General features: G+C 38.8%; 1 protein-coding gene across 1 annotated transcript in view; it reads left to right on the forward strand.

The window, feature by feature from the left end:
* ARHGEF10 (Rho guanine nucleotide exchange factor 10) overlaps positions 1-20,247 on the forward strand; it is an 82,669-nt gene that overhangs the window by 13,737 nt on the left and 48,685 nt on the right. Inside the window, exons 9-16 of the mRNA XM_017814491.1 lie at positions 1,013-1,125; positions 4,825-4,902; positions 5,124-5,303; positions 6,312-6,428; positions 8,377-8,469; positions 9,875-10,045; positions 11,838-11,983; positions 14,832-15,007. Coding sequence (XP_017669980.1) covers positions 1,013-1,125; positions 4,825-4,902; positions 5,124-5,303; positions 6,312-6,428; positions 8,377-8,469; positions 9,875-10,045; positions 11,838-11,983; positions 14,832-15,007 — 1,074 coding nt within the window. The remainder of the gene's footprint in view (positions 1-1,012; positions 1,126-4,824; positions 4,903-5,123; positions 5,304-6,311; positions 6,429-8,376; positions 8,470-9,874; positions 10,046-11,837; positions 11,984-14,831; positions 15,008-20,247) is intronic.

Raw genomic sequence — 20,247 nt, forward strand, 5'->3', positions numbered from 1 at the left:
GAGCTAACATACAGCTGTGTCCTATCTGTAAGGACTAGCACAGACCTTACATCCCTGTCGTGGCCTCTAACTGCTTCTGAATTTACTTAATTCAGAATTCAGATAGAATATAGACAGGTATTTACACAAACTTTACTGATCAAAAATGTATCCTCAACTTCTTGCAGTTGCACAGACAAAAATGATCTACAGAGCAGTGTTACAGTGGACCTAGCACTCCTTAGGTTTCTAGAGTTTAGGTGGCAGACACAGTGTATCTGTGAATGGTTTAATCCTATAACCACTTACCAAATTAGCAGGGAGCTAGGGACAAATCTGTTGAATGAACTGATAAATTTCTCTCAGCCATCAGATCTGCTTCCCTTACTTCCCTTTTTGTTCTATGACACAGTTTCTCATACTGTCTCTCTCCTTTCCTCATGTCTGCTTGTTTGTCTGGCTGTGTACTGCCACCTATCACTGCACTTTGGTGGTACTTTTTTGGTAAAATTTGTTCCTACAGAGCAGTGCAGAATCCCTTACTCTTGTTTCTGATGAAAGCAAACATTGGTAAATCTGGCTACTTACTTTAGTCCAGTTATGAAAGGGTGTATGGAACATTTTTAGCTGGATCATAATATGGGTGTGTTTAATTTCTTCCCAAAGTTCACTTTGAAAGTGCTGGCTCTGAAGCTGCAGTGCTTTAACCCTAGTTGTCATGTTCTGCACTCTGCACAGCCCTGTTCTGGCTGTGAGGACGGAGTAGAGATCAAGCAAAAGATACAAAGGCTTGCTGTGTGGATTTTAAGATGCCTTTGAAAGATGTTCTGTACTAGAACACATATTGGTGGTAGTATTTATATGATTTCACAGATGACACAGAAGTGCTGGGAAATTTGTTTGGTAAGTGAACATGTATAACTTCTGTGTTTGCATGATAGAATCTTTGCTTTCTTTGGTTTTGCTTTTTTTTTTCCTTCTTTCAATCCACATGTTGTAGAAGTTGACATTTTGGTTATTTAATTGTTTGTAGATCATAGATCATCATGTCTGGAAGAAGAAGAGCTAAATTTATTTATTGATGTGGACTGTATGCATACAGAAGCAATTATGACTCCTATGCCTGAAGGATTATCACAGCAGCAGGTAATAGGCTTTGGGAAATATGGTGCTCTGCCTCTTTTTCCTCCTCTTCTCTCTACATCAATGGCTTTTAGGTGCCTCTGCTCTTCAAACATATTGACATTGTACTTAAGTGGACATCTAATTCAGAACTAAATAAGTAGTTTTTTGAAAATTGGTATGCGTGCATGTAAGTTGCATCAGTCCTGAATTCAGCCATAGATGCAAAATGCTGTTATGCATTTTAAAATTATCTATAATAACTCTACTGTTTCACTACTTGAACACTTACCCTAAATGTGATGGTTTTGAGTGCAAAAGAAGACAGTTAAAGCAGTTTTATTGAGTCAGAAGACATGACTCCAGGTGCTGTAGGATTTCCATTTTAAAAGTAGAGAATATCCTAAATGCTCTCTGAATCTTAAGGTTTTTCTTAGTTGAAAAAAACTTGTCCCTAGTAAAGTCATGTTTGGAGAAGAATATATTTTGCTGTTCTCCACCTCAAACTGTATAGTCACTGTGGAAACCACTTCAATAACACTGAAATCAATGTCAGTTAGAAATTTTGGCTGAAAATAAATCCAGTGGATTCATGTTACTGTATTGTTATGGCACCTAGTAACTATATGAGAGTTTTTAACTTTTTGTGATGTCGAGTCACGAGTTAGTTGGTCAGTACTTTCAGAAAATGAGCAAAAAACCAAATTAAGGGGCAGTTGAGGAGAGTGATATATGTTTTCTGGTTTGTTTGGTGAGGTTTACTTTTCCTGTGCGTTTAACACAGTAAAATGCTAATCTTGTAACAATGCAACTACCGAATGTGAGATTTCAGCATCAGTCTGAATGCTGTCTTTTCCTTCTTTCCAAATAGGAATTTCAGTTTCACTGGGATTTTTTTGTAGGTAATTAAGAATAAATTTACTCTCCTTTCCAGAAAAACAAAAGTGTTTCTAGTTTGGAAAAAAACAGTAATATTTGTATAAGTCATGATATATGTTGCTTATCTACCAATAAGGAGCTGTCCAAGTGGGCAGGAATGGAGTTAGGAAAGCCAGAGCTCAGCTGAAGCTGGTGAGGTGTGAGAGACAACACTGAAAGATTTCTTATATATGCACTGTGCAATAAAAGGAAGCTGAGAAAAAGATGAGTAAGCTGCTTAGTGAGGCAGGGTCCTGGTGAGAAAGGGTCAAAGACCGAGATATTCTGTGCCACTTTTGCCTCAGCTTTTACTGGTGAGGTTTATCCTCAGGACTCAGCCCATGAGCCTAGAGGCAAGTCCTGCTGGGGTGAAGCCTAATCTGCAGTTGGGGGGACCAAGGCCAGTTGGACATAGAGTTATCTGTGGGATCAGATGGGATGGATTCAAGGGTGCTGAATTCAAGGGTAATGTCTTTCTCAGTCATCTAACATCACAGTGATCAGAAGACTGGGAAAAAGTAAGGGTCATACTCTGACCTACAAGAAGGAAGATCAAGGCTGGCCTCACCTCAGTCCCAGGGAAGGTGATGGAGCAAATGCTCTTGGGAGCTATGTCTAGGTTTGGTAGGACAGGAGTGTGAGTGGGAACGGTCAGCACAGATAGACCAGACTTTAGCCCCTTTGATGTGACTGGCTTGTGGGCAGAGGGAAGCAGGGGATATCACCTCTGCTTTAGCAGGGCTTTTGGCAGTCTCCTGGAGTACCGTTGTACCCTTAGGTGAGATACAGTTTGTATGGGTGGACTGGAAGGTGGGAGGAAAACATGTGAGGATGCCATGCTCAAAGGTTGTAGTCCATGCTACCAAGTCCAGCGGGTGGTCAGTGTTAGTTGTGTCTCTCAGGAGTGGATACAGACCTGTGGCATTTAATGCCTGTGTTACTGATCCGGATGTCAGCTGCAGTGCACATCTGGAGGGACACCAAACTGGTGAGGTGCAGCAGGCCATATGTGGGAGGGGGGCTGCTGGTCGGAAGGGCTCTGGTGGGCTGGGCTGGACAGAAACACTGGATCAGCTCAGTGGAGGTCAGCACAAATCCTGGCTGTGGGAGGGGGTCACAGCCCTAGGCACCCTGGGCAGGGAGGGTCAGTGCCAGGATCCCCTTCCTGCCTGGCTTCCCTGTAGCAGTGGAGCTGCTCTATGGATGTGCTGGCTTCAAACAGCAGGTGGCATGATGGCTTCTATTTAAATCCTGATGCCAGTAAATACTGTCTGGAGTTGGGTCTCGTGTCTATTGCAATAATTTAGAGGCAGTATTAAATATCCATTCTGTGTATTATAGAGCCTGAAATTTTTATCTCTACAGATGTTTATTCAGTTGAGAAGAATGAACTGTGACTAAAAGTAGAGTTAGTATCTGTCACCAGAGCAGCCAATACATTATATCAAATAAGACACTGCTAAATCCATTATAAACACAGATTATACACATCTAATTTTACTGTATATATCTTTGGGCAAAGCCTCAGATAATTTTGAAGTCCACCTTTGAAATACCAGTACTTGAAAGAAAATTCTTATTTAACCTGCAGTTAATAAAGCAAAACACAAGTGTGGAGAATTAAAGGCAGCCATGGTGGAGAAGGTGGGAGGCTGTGGGATTCAGGAGCAGAGAGAGAAGCAAGCCTGAGATTTCAGTTTCATGGTCATTTAGGCTAGCTTAAAACAGTAAAAGAAGTACTTTTGCCTTCTCTCGTAGTTGTGGAAAGTGGCTTGATCTTGCCCTTGTGCTGTCTTCTCCCTCAGAGTCCCATTTTGAAAGCTGTGGAATGAGCTGGACTAGGAAATGGATTTGGGTAAAACCAAATCCATATAACCAGCAAGAAATCTAATCAATGACAGTAAGAAGTTTAAATTTTAAACCAGATCAGTTTCCCAGTCCTTCCTGTCCTGTCACGTCACGCAGACGTACATACAAAGTGCATTTCAGCTGAATTACAGAAGCAGAAAGTGGAGAAGGAGGTGTGATAAATAGGCTGTAATTTGTAAACATGAAATATGGTAGCATTTCCTGAAGCTCTTAAAATGTCAATTAATGTAGATATAGATGAGATGAGGTTATCACTTATACATGATAATGCCCAAAAGAGAACGCATGACTTATTTGGATACTTTCTTAATACAGGTACATTTTATATAGCCTTACCTTAAAAAGGCAATTAATATTTGCTTGTTTGTCCTTCATGTTACTCCTAATAAATTTATAAAACATATTAAAAAAAAAGAAGACTGATTTTTGAAAACTGGTTACTATTTTATTGCAGCAATATACTGAAGTAGTCAACATCAACCTATGCCTATGATTATTTTCATTAATGTCTACATTTATACATCTAAAGGTCATAGGATCATAGAATATCCTGAGTCGGAAGGGATGTACGAGGATCATCAAAGTCCAAGTCCCGGCCCTGCACAGGACAGCCCAAAGAATTGCACCATGTACCTGAGAGCATTGTCTAAATGCTGAACTTAAAACACAAGTTTCAAAAGTAAAGCTTGGAATTGCAACAGTCAGAAAAAAATCATAGATACAATAATTCTTGTGTTCTTTAAAATAAATAGTTTTAGAATAATACTAAATTTAATTACTTTTGAAGGGTATAGTATTCTTGTATTGCAATTCCAGTATTGAAATTGCTTAGTATTTTTGTGTTTTATTGATGTGAGAATTTTATCATCACCATTTCTAACTGTTATGACGGTGCTACCCAATTAGAGCTATGACAAAACTTTGTTGTTTTAACAGGTTGTGAGAAGGTATATTTTGGGCTCTGTAGTTGACAGTGAGAAGAATTACGTGGATGCCCTTAAAAGAATCCTGGAGGTACCTTAATATCCTTTCCATTTTATTTAACTTGGAAAATTTGAACAATAATCAAATCCTTAAAGAATCTGTCATATGACTTGCACAGATTTTGCTACAGATGCTTCATGCCAAATGTTCAGTGATTCTGTGTGTGTACTGTTAAATAAGTTGGTTTTTCTGCTTGTAGATGTCCATTTTTTTGTTTGTTTAAATCTATTTACTTTTTTTTTCCCCCACAGCAATATGAGAAGCCCCTTTCAGATATGGAACCAAAATTATTGAGTGAAAGAAAACTTAAAATGGTCTTTTATCGAATTAAAGAAATTCTTCAGTGCCATTCAATGTTTCAGATTGCGCTGGCGAGTCGTGTGTCTGAGTGGGACTCTGTTGAAATGATCGGTGATGTCTTTGTTGCTTCAGTAAGCAAATGTGTCAGAACAGATAATCTGTTTTTATTTTAGTCTTTTTATTCCATCTCCGCATCTTTTTTTCTAACTTGGCTACTTTATTACCGTATTCACCAATGCCTGTGGCAATTGCATCCTGGTAAGAAAACTGACACCAAATGTCTTTGGCTTGGTTGGCAGATGAGAAAGGATTGTGGGTAAAATATTCAGGCTTTGATCAAGCTTTCAGACATTTAAGTAAATAGTTTCTTTTTCTGAGAAATTAGAGATTCATAAACCCACCAAAATTAAAGTGCAATTGAGGCTCAGCATCTCTTACAAAGTAGATAGTCATACATAGTAGTCTGTGAGTGGAAAAAAAACACTGTAGATGATGTCCTGAATTCCTGAGGTCTAACCGAGCCTGCGGCACAGGTAAAGAATATTTGTAAAACATGCCATTCTGAAGTCCATTCAGTAAAGGACTGAACTACTTACTGTTTTAAGGTAGAGAAAACAAGTAGTGGCCTTGGTTGGTAGAAGGACTTTATTCCCAGTGTGAAGGTGATGGGCAATGATCTTACCATTCATGTAACTGTTTGCAGGCCACGCAATTTGTCTGCTTTCTTGGTAAGTCCTGACTAGCTGAGGTTAGCACAGGAAGGCCCTGGGACTTCCCTGAGTCACCTAATCTGGAAGACAGACAACAGTGAGATGATCAGGGGATCCCAGCTACCACTTTGAATCTCAGAGGATGCTCTTTGATTGCCCATAGCCCTCAGGTTGTGCCCTAGTGTTGTGGCCAAGATGAAGCAGTTTCTGTAAATACACATCCTGTAATTCACAGCTCTTACATCTGTATGTTTCCAACCTGTCTTCTACAGAAAGATTATTTTGGGTATCACCAGTATTTCTGTAGATCCAGCACTAGGAGAAGCAAAGATCTTAGGTCCAATCAAGGTGAATCCTTAATGGTCAGATAGCTATGCTTTCAGAGGTCTTTTGTATTTATAGTTAAGGCTTACCCTTTTGTCTTTCCAGTTTTCTAAATCTATGGTGTTGGATGCGTACAGCGAATATGTGAACAACTTCAGTACAGCAGTAGGGATTCTCAAGAAATCATGTGCCACCAAACCTGCCTTTTTAGACTTCTTAAAGGTGAGTTCATTCAATCTTAAAACAGCTGTGCATATATATAAATAAGAAAGTATAAGTTATAAGTAAGGTATTGGTATACAGCTGGACTTGAGTTTATGTTTTATAGGTTTGGCACAAAAAAATCCATTAAATTCACTTCCACTACTGTGTTTTCAGGATAATAACATTAGATCTAGGAGGTATTCTGAAGTACAGAGTAGTTTTGCAGTTGTTCAAATCAGTTCATTGGTGTTTGCATTCCTGTGCTTGGCAAAATATTGGGATTCTTCTATATCAGCTGAGCTTCAAATAATAGTTCAACATATGAAGCCTTTTTTTATTTGGGATTTATTTTATTTCTAATTTCTTTATTGTATTGTGAAGAGTGTAGTGCAACTATATATCTGTTCCACAACACTTCCCTAGTATTTTGAAAATCTTGTTTCTGATTTGGAGTTGAAATTGATAATTTTTGTGCAAAATGCATACTACCCTGATGCATGTAATGCTTGTAACAATGTGTATAGAGAGCCTGGTACATGCAGTTGAAGTGCTGTGAATCCCTAGGGTTGATACCTTACAGAGAGTACACAGAATCCATTGAAAGGCTTTTAGGTTGTCTGTGACATTGCTGAGAGCCTGAAAGCTCTGCATGTCCCATTCCCTGAGAGTCATGGATTGAGTTGTACCTCTCAAAGCTGTTGCCCTGTCGGTTCCATTGCAATGGTCCACTGAAATTGGGTACCCTAGGCAAACGAGGGCAGTACTTAGGTTGCCTAGAGAAGGGTGGCAGGGGTTTGTCTTCAGATTTTAAAAATAACTAGCAACTTTTTGAAGTGTGGCCAACACTGTGCAGGATGATACTCTGGCAGCCTTAGGCACAACAAAGTTGAGACTCTCTAGTGCGTGTAGTCACTTCATACTTCTCACATGGTTAAAAGCCCATTGTTGCAATACAGACATAACCTGCACCTCTCATCACTGCTTGTCAGTGCCATTCTGGTGCTGCTGGGAGCTGGGGACTCATGGCCAAACTCTGGTGACAGAATACATTTTTGTACCTTCCTTTTTTTGTTTGCCCACCAGCAGTGAAGGCCAGAATCTTCACTACTGTTTGGGCAAAAGAATACGTTTGTGGATACAATTATGGAAATAAATTCTTGTGAAGCTGATAGCTGTAGCAATAAAGAGAAATTTAAGCACCACACCAGTTTAATATTGTTTAGGTTTGCTTTGGTTTTAATATTGAGTATTTCCTCTACTGTTCTTATTTTGTGTCAGCTTTGATTCTGGTCAAAGTGTTTCTAAATGTCTTATACAAACAAGGCTTTCCTATACATGCAAATGAAATTTGTTTGGTTTTATCTGCCATTCCTGATAACTAAAGTAATGGATTCTTACATTTTTATTTCTAAACATAAATCAATGTTCTTTTCCTTAGTTTCTTTTAATAAAGAAGATGAAAATCTCTGTTTGCATAGCACTGAGATTATGAAGTTTTCCTTAGATTTCCTTTTAAAACCCATAGGTAAAAACACATAGGTAGTTAGAGATTTATAGTCTCTTAGCCCCAAGGAACAGAACAGCAATAGTAAATTAGGAACTATAAATCAACAGATCACTTAAGTTTTTTACATTTAAGTCAGATGTTTCAGTGCACTGCTTATGTAAGAAACATGACTGTGCTCTACCGATGCATACATGGGTGCTGCATTGCTGGTGTGTCTTTAGCTCAGCTGTATTTATTTAAGGAGGAGATTTCAGTTCAGTGACGGGGCATCATTTTAATAGTGGTGGGGGTTTTTTTAAGATTTAATATTTTAAAATTAAATCTTTGTAGTAAATGGAATTTTTACAGCCCTACTATTACAATCAATGTAAGTGATGTAGAAAAACCTTTAGGAAATGTTTTCTTTAATTCTGTAACTGGTGGAAAGGCACTCACAGTTGTGGCTTTCTTGCATTGCAGCAGTGCCAGGAGTCAAGCCCCGATCGCATTACACTGTATGGTTTGATGATGAAACCTATCCAGCGTTTTCCACAGTTCATTCTACTATTGCAGGTAAATAATGTTTACCAAAAGGATGCTCTTGTCGCATTCTTGTGGGTTTACCTTTGGGTTTACCTTTGGGATTACATGATAGCTGTCTTCTGCTGGAGAAGCTTGCTGCAGTGCAAGTGTCCACTGTAACATGAGGAAATAACAAAGAAAAAATTTCAGTGCATTAAATGTGCTGATCTCATTGCAGCGATAGGCAGTAAGTACACTGCAGAAAAATCTTAGCAAACTAGACTTACTCTAAATTATTTGCCAAGTTAGATGTATTTTATAAGTCACTTTGTAGTAAAGCTGTAGGTCAAATGTGCTACTTGTTCGTATCAATTTGTTAGCTAATAATACTACAAAGTATGACTAAGAACTTGGTGGCATTACTTTCCATTTAAGAGCAATTTAAGAGGATTTAATTCACGCCTTGGAGAGTTCAGAATACATGTGCCATGCGGAACAACAGCACTCTCTCCCTGACTACTTAGCTCACAGGACCTGCTAGAGTGTGTTGCAGCTTCCTTCTGACCTGCAGCATCTTCTGTTTCTTCCCATGGAAACTGGGGATTTGACAGGGAGTCCTTGAGTCTCGTCTCAGCAGGCAGTCAAACTGCAGGAAGAGCACAGTTCCCCAGTATAGACGTCCTCTGGACCAATTTACACTGTTTGTAACTCCTTCCAGACCACAGCAGGCCTACCCCAGTGAGGACTGCCTGCCGGTTGTGTTTTGAGGTGCCACAGAGCAGGGCAGGCCTTGGGATGCAGGTCTGTGAATTATTGTGGGTGAAGGAGCTGCGGTAGTTGTGGGGGAAGCATGTAGGCTGGAAGTTATGGTGAGAGTTTTTTAGGTAGCAGGAGCGATGAAGTTTATTCTGGCAGGAAGATGGAGTGAATATGTAGAGATTTTTAAGTGCTGTGGGAAAGGAGAAAAAGTACTAATTCACATTGTTCTCACTGTATGCCTGCAAAAGTAAAAGACTTCGAGAAGCTGTTGTGGTCTTCATGAAGTAAGATCTCCTACTTTAGGATGAGCACACTGTCCATTTAGTGAGGAATAATAATGATAATAAAGATAATGCAGTATTATTACAGCAGGAAGTATCGGAAAAGTTTCATTTTAAATCATTGTTAACAGACATTGACATTGTACTATAATTGGTTTTCAAATTGTTTAATATTATGTTCCTTTTCTGTACTTTTGTCCTTTAAATAAGCTGTATTCAGTATCTTTTTTAAGAATTATTAAGATATTCAGGAAGGTAAAGAGCATGCTATCTGAATATTCATTAGGTGTTTATTAGTCTTATTCTTTAATAGTACTCAGGTAAAGAATGTATTTGTAACTTTACCTCATGTAATCTTTTGAACTTGGCTTTGAAATTAAATCTGATTTTTGTTTTGTTTTGTAATTTCCCCTCAGGATATGTTGAAGAACACTAATAAGGGACATCCTGACAGATTACCTCTACAGATGGCTCTTACAGAACTTGAAACACTGGCAGAGAAGTTAAACGAAAGAAAAAGGGATGCAGATCAGCGCTGTGAAATAAAACAAATAGCAAAAGCAATGAATGAACGTTATCTGAACAAGGTAAGGAAAGTAGGAAAGTATGATAGAAGAGTCACTTTCTGGGCCTTGAGCAATCTCTAAAACAGACCAAAGAGACACATGTTTTTTTCTGTAGAGCTCAACCACCTGGGGTCATTCTAGTGGTAGATGAGCGATGTGACCTGCCTCTGGGACTGAACAGGCTCACTGGTTAAACCACGTGCTGGAGTGGTTAACATGCTGAAATAGCAGCAGCAGTATTGGTGTTCTGTGGCAGTGTAGGAAATGATGCTATATAGTAAAGTCTCCTGCACATTTTCTGCATGGGAAAATTCAACTTTAAATTAATTCTAGAATTGAGGAATTAGTCCTGTATAAAGGAAGGAACCAGGTCCTTTTGCTGCAGTACTTCCAACTATGGAGTAGTTCAAGATGTACTTGAATGGGTCCAACATCTTCCTTGTTTTAAGGAGCATCCCACTCTATTTCATTAATGCCATTTGCATCATACAGTAGAAATGTCTTTAAAGAAGTACAGAAGACATTTACTAGGAAGAAAGGAACTTTCTTCAAATGAATTTGTTAGTAACTGTCTGTACTGTGGATATATGCATGCTTGTCTTATTTGTATCATAAATAATTCCTCCTTTCCCATGAAATGGGACATAAATCCTTGAGTTATTGCTTTTGTGAAGTTACAGATTTTTATGCTTTGGATTCTTTCTGGGATGAAGTAATGGGGACATACTGAAGGGATGGGGGTTTTTTTTGGTGATAAAAGCATAGCTTTTAGAAAAACCAGAATAGTCAATGTGCTTGTTTTAAACTATTTATCAGGAATGGAATACTGAATTTATTTTCATACTGGAGCAGTATTTCCATTCTAAGTGCATTAGAAGATGGATTCAAACATTTTACTTTCTTTTCTGGTTCTCATACTCCTGCTTCTTGAAGCAGCTATGATTCATCTACAGATAGTTAAAGGAGTTCAAGACACAGAATGTGTTTTTGAAGAGGTAGCCCAGGTTTCCTTTTTTCAGTCAATATTGACTGCAAAATTTTGTGTGTTATGCACCGGGGGATAAATTGATATGTATGTGGATAATCACTCCAAATCTCACAGGACCTTCCATGCTTTGTGGGTTAATGTCTGCCTATACCATTTTGGAACAGTGCCAGGCAGGGTGAAATAAATGATGAAGGAAGTGGATGGAAAGGAAGTGAGTTGTGGACCGTTTTATTCTCTTGGACACCACGGAGGTGTGTTACACCTGTAAGGTATTAGTTCACGCTTGCACATGGTGCTGATCCTCAGCACCTGAAGGCAATTGTCAGGAACAATTTACATGCCATGTATGTCTTGGACATGCCATCTTGTCTGCAGTCTCTGGCAGCTGTGCTCCTCAGTTAGCTCTGTGAGCCTCGGGGGACAGCAAGCTGAGCACCTTCCTCCTCCAACCCCGGCCTCCTGCTTTGGCAGCTGGAACCATGTGTTGCACTTCAGTGGGCTGTGAAAGAAACGACGAGGGAAGGAAACCACAGAAATTGTGGAAGCTATCATTTTTTTCACCAGGGAGTCTTTATCAGTGTGGAAGATTCCCAGAGCAATTATGGTCTGCATTAAGACCCAAAACCCCTGCAGGCCATATTGGTGGCAGTAGAAATTACTGTTTCTCTACATGAAAAGTAAATTAAAGAAGAGGCTTAATTCCCTTAGCAAATCTACTTGTGCTAGGATGGCAAGTGATAACCTGTTGTATTTTCTTTTGCTTTTTGCACTGAATGTTAGATGTACCACATATAATATACAATGCTGATTGTTTTCAAAATCTAGCTACTCAGCAGTGGAAACAGATACCTCATACGGACTGATGATATGGTTGAGACGGTTTACAATGACAAAGGAGAAATTATCAAAACCAAAGAACGACGTCTTTTCATGTTAAATGATGTGCTGATGTGTGCAACAGTAAATATTCGGTAAGACTTGATTCATATTTTTTAGATGATCCTTTAAGTTTCTGTTTTAAAAAAGACAATGAAATTTTTCTTGTTGTTCTGTCTACTATGGCTAATGACTTGTAGGATTAGTCATAATAAATGGATAACTAGCTTTGTTACAGTCCTCTAAATTGCCAACTGATATTTGGAGGTTCTAGAGTACATTTGTAAGGAGACTATATCAGTTGGAGATTACAGATAGAAATGCTTTGTAGTGTCTAGTTATTGCTGTGTATTAGTGCTTAGTGAAGTACAGGCAAGCCAAGGTAGGACTTTTTTCTCTTCTTCCTTTCATTCATACTGTTACACACACACAAATCTGTAACTTAACAGAATTTGCAAATAAAAAAATCAAAACAAGGCTGATGCATGCAGCAAGAACAAACCTGGAACTCACTAACAAAGTTCCAGATGGGGAAGTGTTCTTATCTCTTGAGACCTAACATTTAAGGATTAAAGTGAAGGTGCTTTGAAGAAAGGATTTTTCCTAGTGCTTTTTCTGCTTTTGTTGGCTGTAATTATTTTGTTAGTAAACCTCTGTGTATGCCAAAGTCACCCTCAAATTCAAATGCTGCCTGTATTGTAATTTGCTTTATGCGATAGTACATTCTGACAAAGAAAATATGGATCATTAAAATTTTCCAAGAACAGATTTTCTTAAGCATAACATGAGTTGATATCTTATTATGAATAGAGTAGATATATTTTTAACCAGGTGAATGCTTTGTCCATTCACCATGTTAGTGAATGAGAATGCCATGTAATAACTGCACTTCAGAAAATGAACATCTTATGTCAGTTATCCTGTGATTCTTTTACTTTAAAAATTCTTCAGTTTCTTAGTAACAGCTGGGTATTTTCTCATGTTTTTTTGCAAGAACATTGCTTTTGACCAGTCATCTTTTCTCTTGTTCCATACCATCATAGTCTTGGATTTTCTGTATTTGTCCTTGAAGTGGCAATGTGCAGTCTGTTTTCATTTTCCATGTGAGAAATTCATGATTATGCCAAGTCTCTCTGTTCCTCATTAAGTCAAGAGTTCTGGTTATCACAGCACTATTCCCATGGGCATTAACTGGTGCTGAGCAACCTCCTCTTGGATGGCAATTGGGCATGCATGTGTCATGGGGGTTTGAATGCACTTCTAGCTTTATTCACTAGCAGTGGAAAGGTTTTGTGACTTCCTTGGGGTGTTCAGTCGAGGGTTGGTCCACCTGCAAACTGTGTGTGTGGATTTAAAATTCCTGCATGATTTCGTGGACTGCTCTTAGTTTTTTACTGCAAAAAGAGCTACCTTTGCATGCAAGATAGTTAAGGACTGAAGAAAATTGTCTGCCAGACTTCACATATGACACCTGTATAGTCCAAAAGTTTTTGTTCAAAATGAGAATATGCTGTAGAATATACCACTTGCCTGTTCAGCTCACATGGGAGGAGCTTTATTTCTCTTCATTTTAACTGCATAGATGTTACTCATCTTACCTAAGCTAGACTTCTGTTACAGCACTGGTTATCAGCGTACACGGCCGCAGATTCACCCTGGAGATGTAGACCACTTCAGAAGGTTTACACATACACATAGCTGTGCAGTATCTATCAGCTCATTTTTCTCAACCCCCTTTTGTCCAACCTTTACAGGAACACTCAGACATCCCAGAAGCCTGGAGACCATTAGTTCCAAATGAATTTTTTATGGCTTGCAAAAGATACATATTTTTAGAGAGGACATGACCCTCAGAAGGTCTTTCTTCACGTGTAGTCCAGATGAGTGGCTTGAGCTGGAGGCCTATCTTTGAAGTAGCAGCAGTTGGACAGGGTGGATGTTATCCCTGGTGACTGAACAACTGTGTACTGCCTAGTTTTGTTTTTTCTTCTAAGCTAGATCAAGAATTTATAAATATTTACTTAAGCTGTGGCACTTGTTTTTTTTGTTCATACTTACTTCTTCATTGAAACAAAAGTATGACTGTGTTGTGAATAGGTAGGTGACTAGCTGAATGTCAGCATTTAGATAAATGCATTTTTCTGATTTCTCCCAAGCATTTAACTTCTGTATTTCGGTCATGCTTTCTGTGAAGTAAACGTTTTATGTTCACTTTAACCTCTCTTTGGTCCTTTATAATAAATATTTGAGACTTGTACTTGAATGTGCATAAGGGAATGAGGAAAATAATGTAAAATTAGTATTAATGTAATTTCTCTTCCTAGTGAGCTTCCTCAGTGTGCTCTTTCCTCATAGATGTGTGTTGATACACACTTCCTTTATCAGCAGCTCATGTGGGATTACTCTTGGAAGCCACAGCAGTTGCAGAGGTCTCCTGCACAGAACATTCTGGGCTGCGTGTCTTGGCAGAAATGTTAGCCTTTCAGCCCCTGGGAGGTTACGTTGTCCTTCCCGTTGCCAGTAGTGAATCAAAGATCCCATCATCCATACTTCTTTTAATATAACAGTTACTTCTTTTGAGCACTGTTTCAAAAGAGTCAGGAAAATATAGAACCAAAGTGTAATCCCAAACACTTGCATTAGGATGTCAAAGTGCACATCAATCTTAAAAATGGTCATTTATACAAATGTATATATGCTATAGAAATGTAAGCACTGCTGTTGGTGGTCCTACGGTGTTTGTAAACAAGATTATCTACACCTACATAGCTGCTCTTTGCACCCCAGAAAAGATATGTCACAAAAGTCAGCCTGATGCATGTATTTTTTCAAGTTGAGCACTGTACTCAAGCTGACAAAAAGCAGATTTTAGAAGCTAGGATATTAAATGGGATACCATGAAACATAGTTGCTTGTCACAGCAATAATTTGTGCATCTTCCAGGTCTTCCTATGAAAGCAGTGGCACCATGACAACTGGCCAGAGGTATTTATTGAAGTGGAGTGTACCACTGGGACAAGTGGAAGTCATAGAGTATGGCAGCAGTGAGAGCCAAGGAGAAAACTGCAGGTTTCCACCCCAGCACTCTGCTGAGAACATCATCATTAACTCTAAGCCAAGTAAGTGACAGGAGTTACTGACTTATACAGACTACTTTGTTAAAATCCATATTTGAAATCCAATGGGCTACTGCAAACAAAGGAAATTATTTTGTGCATGACGATTTCTGTAACATGAAGAAAATACAACCTCTTTCTTTGGAAACTGAGTGATAAAGTGATAGCCAGGCTCCTGCCTTGCAACATGAATTACTTGTGTTTGTCCTAGTTTAGAATTTTCTGCATGAATGCATAAAGAGTTTTAAAACATGAGGGTGTGTGGACACGCAAAAAGGTTGTTTTGGTGTGGCATGCCAGTGGTCCCGTGGTAGGTGGTTCTGTGTATGTTCTTTATGCCATAGTTAAAGCAAATAAGTTTCTCTCAATAAAAATGACCAGCCACTCTGTTGCTGTGGGGTAAGAGTCTGAACACAAGTGGTTATTGCAGGATAGAAGTTACTCACTTATTTCAAGCCCATAGTATCTTACCTGTTAAACTAGTGCTTCATAAAAAAACTTTAATGAATAATTTTGAAAAAATACACTAATAGGTAATTTCCTCCTATCCTCTCTCCAAAAATGACCTCAAGCTCTTAAGTTTGCAAGTTCTTTCCATGCTTTGTTAATCCCTCCTACAAGTCTGCCAACTGGCCTCAAGAGATGTATGAATTTTAAGAGTTTACTCAGTAGCTAGACTTTCATACATGAGAAGTTTTTTTATATCCTGTGTTTTGCCTATATATTGTAATATGAAATGCATTTTAAAAATCTAGATTGTGATCTGTATTAATGGACTATAATTTACATGTATTTCAGTGCTAGCTGTAGGCACTACTTCACACTACATTTATTTAATATTGCACCCTTGGCTTCATGAATTTTCCCAAATTTGTGCTGTAAGGAGGCATAAATGCTACACATCAGAGTGATCTGAGGTGCAGCTGCAATATTTAATACCCCCTGTATTCTCCACAGTGGTTATTGTTGGCTCTTCTTGCTCCTCCCTTTTTAAATAGCCACAGAAAATGTTATAGGTACTTATGTCTCAATTTCAAAAGTGACTTCATTCTTGTAGCTCCTTTTAAGCATTACTGGGCTGCTTAGACAACGAGACTGAAGTCTTTTTATTATAATTTACGAGCTGCTGTATGCATAACCCTTGGGACGAATGTATATAAAGAAGTGCATTACTTAGAGTTGGGGGTCCCTTTTGTAGGTGCGTTAAAGTTGTTTAAAGTTCCTTGTTAAAAGTTCCAGCTATGACTTTGTTCAGTAGCCTCACAGCTGATTAGACCAAATCCTGCATAGCAGAAAGGTCAGATGGGGAGGAGAAATGCGAGGGGAGAAACAAAAACTCTTGACTAAACAGTCCTGTAGAACCTTCTGAACCCCTCTTGGCTTTGAGGTTTCTCGACTTCATCATGTTTGGTGACAGTAGCAACACACAAAAAAGAAATACTATTTACACATTTGTAGCTCGACCTTTGGCTTAAATGGTACTTAGTAGGTAAAAGATGAACTGAACTAATTTTTCTTCTGGTAAGCTCTGTTGTATTAATTCAGTCTTCTAATAAAAAGGATCAAAAGATAATAAATAAAAAGGATGTGAAGGATGCTGGCTATACTGAAAAAATCCTCCCTCAACTTTAATCAAACATTTCTGCCAAATGATCCAACTAAATTGAATGTAACGAACTAAAAAAGAGGAAGAACATACATAGCCTTGCTATTTGCACATAGTGCTGTGTCTGCACTAGTGCTACTCTGAATGCAAACTTGTTCAAACTGGCTGGTACAGGCGAGTTTGAATACACACTTAATTCTGTTAGTTATTCTGTAGAGTTGCCCCCTTAGTTCCAGTTTTGACTGCTAAAGATTATAGAAGCTCAGATACAGAAGCTCTGCCTTCCTGCAGAGGGAAAGGACTGGTAAGACTTTGTGCAATGTTTCACGGTTGCTTTTTCATTTGCACTCACCGAGTTGCTGCATTTTATAGTTGATGACGACACAATCTTTATTATTGTAGTAGCACATCATTGGCGAGACTGCTAGTTTTTACTACAAGTTGCAAGGCACTAACAGAGAAATATTGTCATACTTTGCTTGAAACTTCATATCTTTGCAATCATCATAAAGTTATGTTTCCCTCTGTTTCCAAAGTGTACCAAGGAAATCCTTTCATGAAATCCCAGTGGCCTTATAGTATGTGGTTTTAATAACATCTAATGGTCAAGAACAATTTGAGATACTGTAGGCAAAATCCTGAGACATGTAAAACCACATCTCAGACCTGATTTTCAGCTTGCATTTCTAGTTTGTGGGTACTGGAGAGATACAGAATAATCGTGATTCTGTGTAAAAGCATTAAGTAGTAGAGGGGTCACCTCTTCCATTTCTGGAGGACTGAGAGAAGTTGGTTTCTATCTGCCACGTGCCAGGTTAAGTACTTGCCCCCTGTAAGTTTAGGATTCTCACATTAATGCTGTGATTAGCAAGGATTCTTGATGGATTCAGGCTGTGTTTTGGTGAGGATTACAGGTTATTAGTCACATTTCTCTTATCATGGCACTTTTTCTCCACCAAAATCTTCTTTATGAGAAGGCAGTTCTCATAATCGTATCTTACTTTTTTTTTAATTGGCGAAATGCAATTAAGTGCTTTCTGTTTTCTATGATGTTGCAAGAAAGGATAGTACAGTTTAAAAATGCAAACTTTACGTTTGGTGCTACAAAGAAATTAATGACTGAATTTGAATTAATCTTGTAGAGGCTGTACTATGCAACTGCTGAAAGGTTGAAAGATTTTATGTGTACATATAAATTAAAGGCATGCTTTAGTACTGTTCTAAGTTGGAAAGCAAGGGCTGTGTGAACTTGGTTTTCACTTGGCAAAATCATCAATGTGCAGTTTTCTACCCACTGAACTTTGCATAGCAGTCTTTTGTCTCTGAATTGTAGAGGAGAACACATTTAGAGGCTGTTATTTTCGTGTCTTTGATTTAAACCCTTTGTATTTTGGCAGGAGAAACTGTGTGGCCTGAGGGGGTGTGGGCAAAAGCAGGAAAACTTTCCTAGAGTGCATTCTACTGTGCTGCCCCATACTTGATGTGCTCTTACCTTATTCCTGTTGTTCTCCTCTAGTACCAACAGTAGACTGAATTCTTTTAGTTGTGAATGTGGAGGATTGAAGTCTCAGCTGTTTGGTGGAGTCCTGTATCTGTACGATTCTGATATTGTTTCCTAGTGGAGTGTGATTATAACTTATGTTTGCTTCCTGCAATAATATTTAAACCAGAAAATATTTGACATTCTCAGTCTTCAGGAAAAAACAGCGTGTTTATCAGATCACATTTCTCTCAACAAATTAATCAAAGTCCTTGACTAATTCATGTTTTGGAGTTAGTCTTACTTGAAAGTCTGTGATATGAGTCTCTGGTATCCCAAATGGACAGTTCCTGTGGAAGTAGTTATCTTAATCATGGGTGCCAAAAGATTAATGTTTTCATTTCCTTTCCAAATGTAGAACCGTTTGCAGAAAGATGCAAGATAGAGATTTTTCACTAGTAAATCCATATATTGTTTCTGGTAGGCTATTGCTGTTCTCTTCTTCCAATTAGTCCATCTACAGAAGCACAGACACATTCACTGTATGGAAAAGTGGAATTAATATAGGAACAGAGGAATATTTTCAGTGTGAACAGGAAGTTGTATATTGTTGGTTTTTATTTACTTGTGTTGGTAGGAAGTTCGCCTTTCTCGACTGGCTGGCGATGCTTTGCCTGATGCCCCCCAGGATACGGTTGGCCCTCCTGGCTGCCAGGGCATTGCTGACTTATATTCAACTTGCCGTTGACTGGGACCCCCAGCCTCTTTCCTTTTCATTGTCTCCTTCCCCAGTCTGTACATACATCTGGAGTTGCCCCATCCCGGGTGCAGAATCAGGCACTTCCCCTTGTTAAACTTCCTGCTGTTGGCAATTGCCCAGTCCTCTGATTTCTTGAGGTCTCCCTGCAGGGCCTTTCTGCCTTTGAGGGAATCAACAGCTCCTCCCAGTTTAGTATCATTGGTAAACTTACTTAGTATACCTTGGAGTCATCTGTGAAGACACTGAAGAGAACTGGCCATAAGAGAGAGCCCTGCAGAACACCACTAGTGTCTGGATGCCAGTCTAATGTTACCTCATTCACTATAACTCTTTGTGCTCAACCCATAAGTCAGTTGCTCATCTACCACATGATGTGTTTACCCAGCTGTGTGCAGGACATTTTGTTCAGAAGGATAATGTAAGAAACAGTATCAAAAGCTTTACTGAAATCCAAAAAGTTTAGATCAACTGGCTGTCCTTGATCAACCTGATCCCTTGTCATAAAAGGAAATTAAGTTTGTTAAGCAGGACTTTTCCCTCATAAACCTGTTCTGGCTGGGACTGATGATTGTGTTGTCTTTCATGTGTTTTTCACTAGCTTCCAGAATAATCTTCATAATTTTACCAGGCACTGAAGTGAGACTGACAGGCCTGTGGTTAGCATGGCCATCCTTCTTGCCATTCTTGAAAACTGGGACAGTATTTGCCAGTTGACTGGGACCTCTTCAGATTCACAGTTGGATTGAATATATGAAAAGAGAGCATCAAGAAAGTTAAATGCTACCCATACTCTTCTGATAAAAAAAGAGGATGAGTGAAAACACAGTGGATACAACTTTATTTTTAATATGTAATATCAATATATTTTAAATATACCTTCCAAAAATATAAAAAATACAGTCAAAGGCAAATTTGTAACTTCTTCCCAAAATGTTCAGTATTTCCCCTTAGAAGAATAAGAAGTCAACCTTCCCTTGCAAGTCATCAATGTTTACATAAACTCACTGCAAATACATGTATTGCTCTGCCCTTTAAATGGGAGTATAGGAGCAAAAGTCAAATATATTGGCCAGAGTTTCAGTTTCTCAGACTCCTGGCACATGTTATGAGTTTGCAGCACTTGATGCAAACTGTTGGTGGGTTGTGAAATGAAGTTTGTGCCGAGACAAACGCCAGTTTGGTGCTGCAGTGACAACGACCACCTCCAGTTTCCTGTTCTCAGGTTCCTAAGAATGAACAGGGTGAGCTGTAGAAGTTTTACACAGTGCTTTTATTCAAGACCAGACTATAGAGACTTCGTAGAATCAAAGGGAGAAAGCTAAGCATCCTGGCATTTCTAGGTGGGAAATCAGTGCCTGTCAGCAGTGTTCTGATGCTGATCATGTTGATTAAGAGGC

The sequence above is a fragment of the Lepidothrix coronata genome, unplaced genomic scaffold (assembly GCF_001604755.1).
Source record: "Lepidothrix coronata isolate B3197 unplaced genomic scaffold, Lepidothrix_coronata-1.0 Scaffold45, whole genome shotgun sequence".
Lineage (NCBI taxonomy): Eukaryota > Metazoa > Chordata > Aves > Passeriformes > Pipridae > Lepidothrix > Lepidothrix coronata.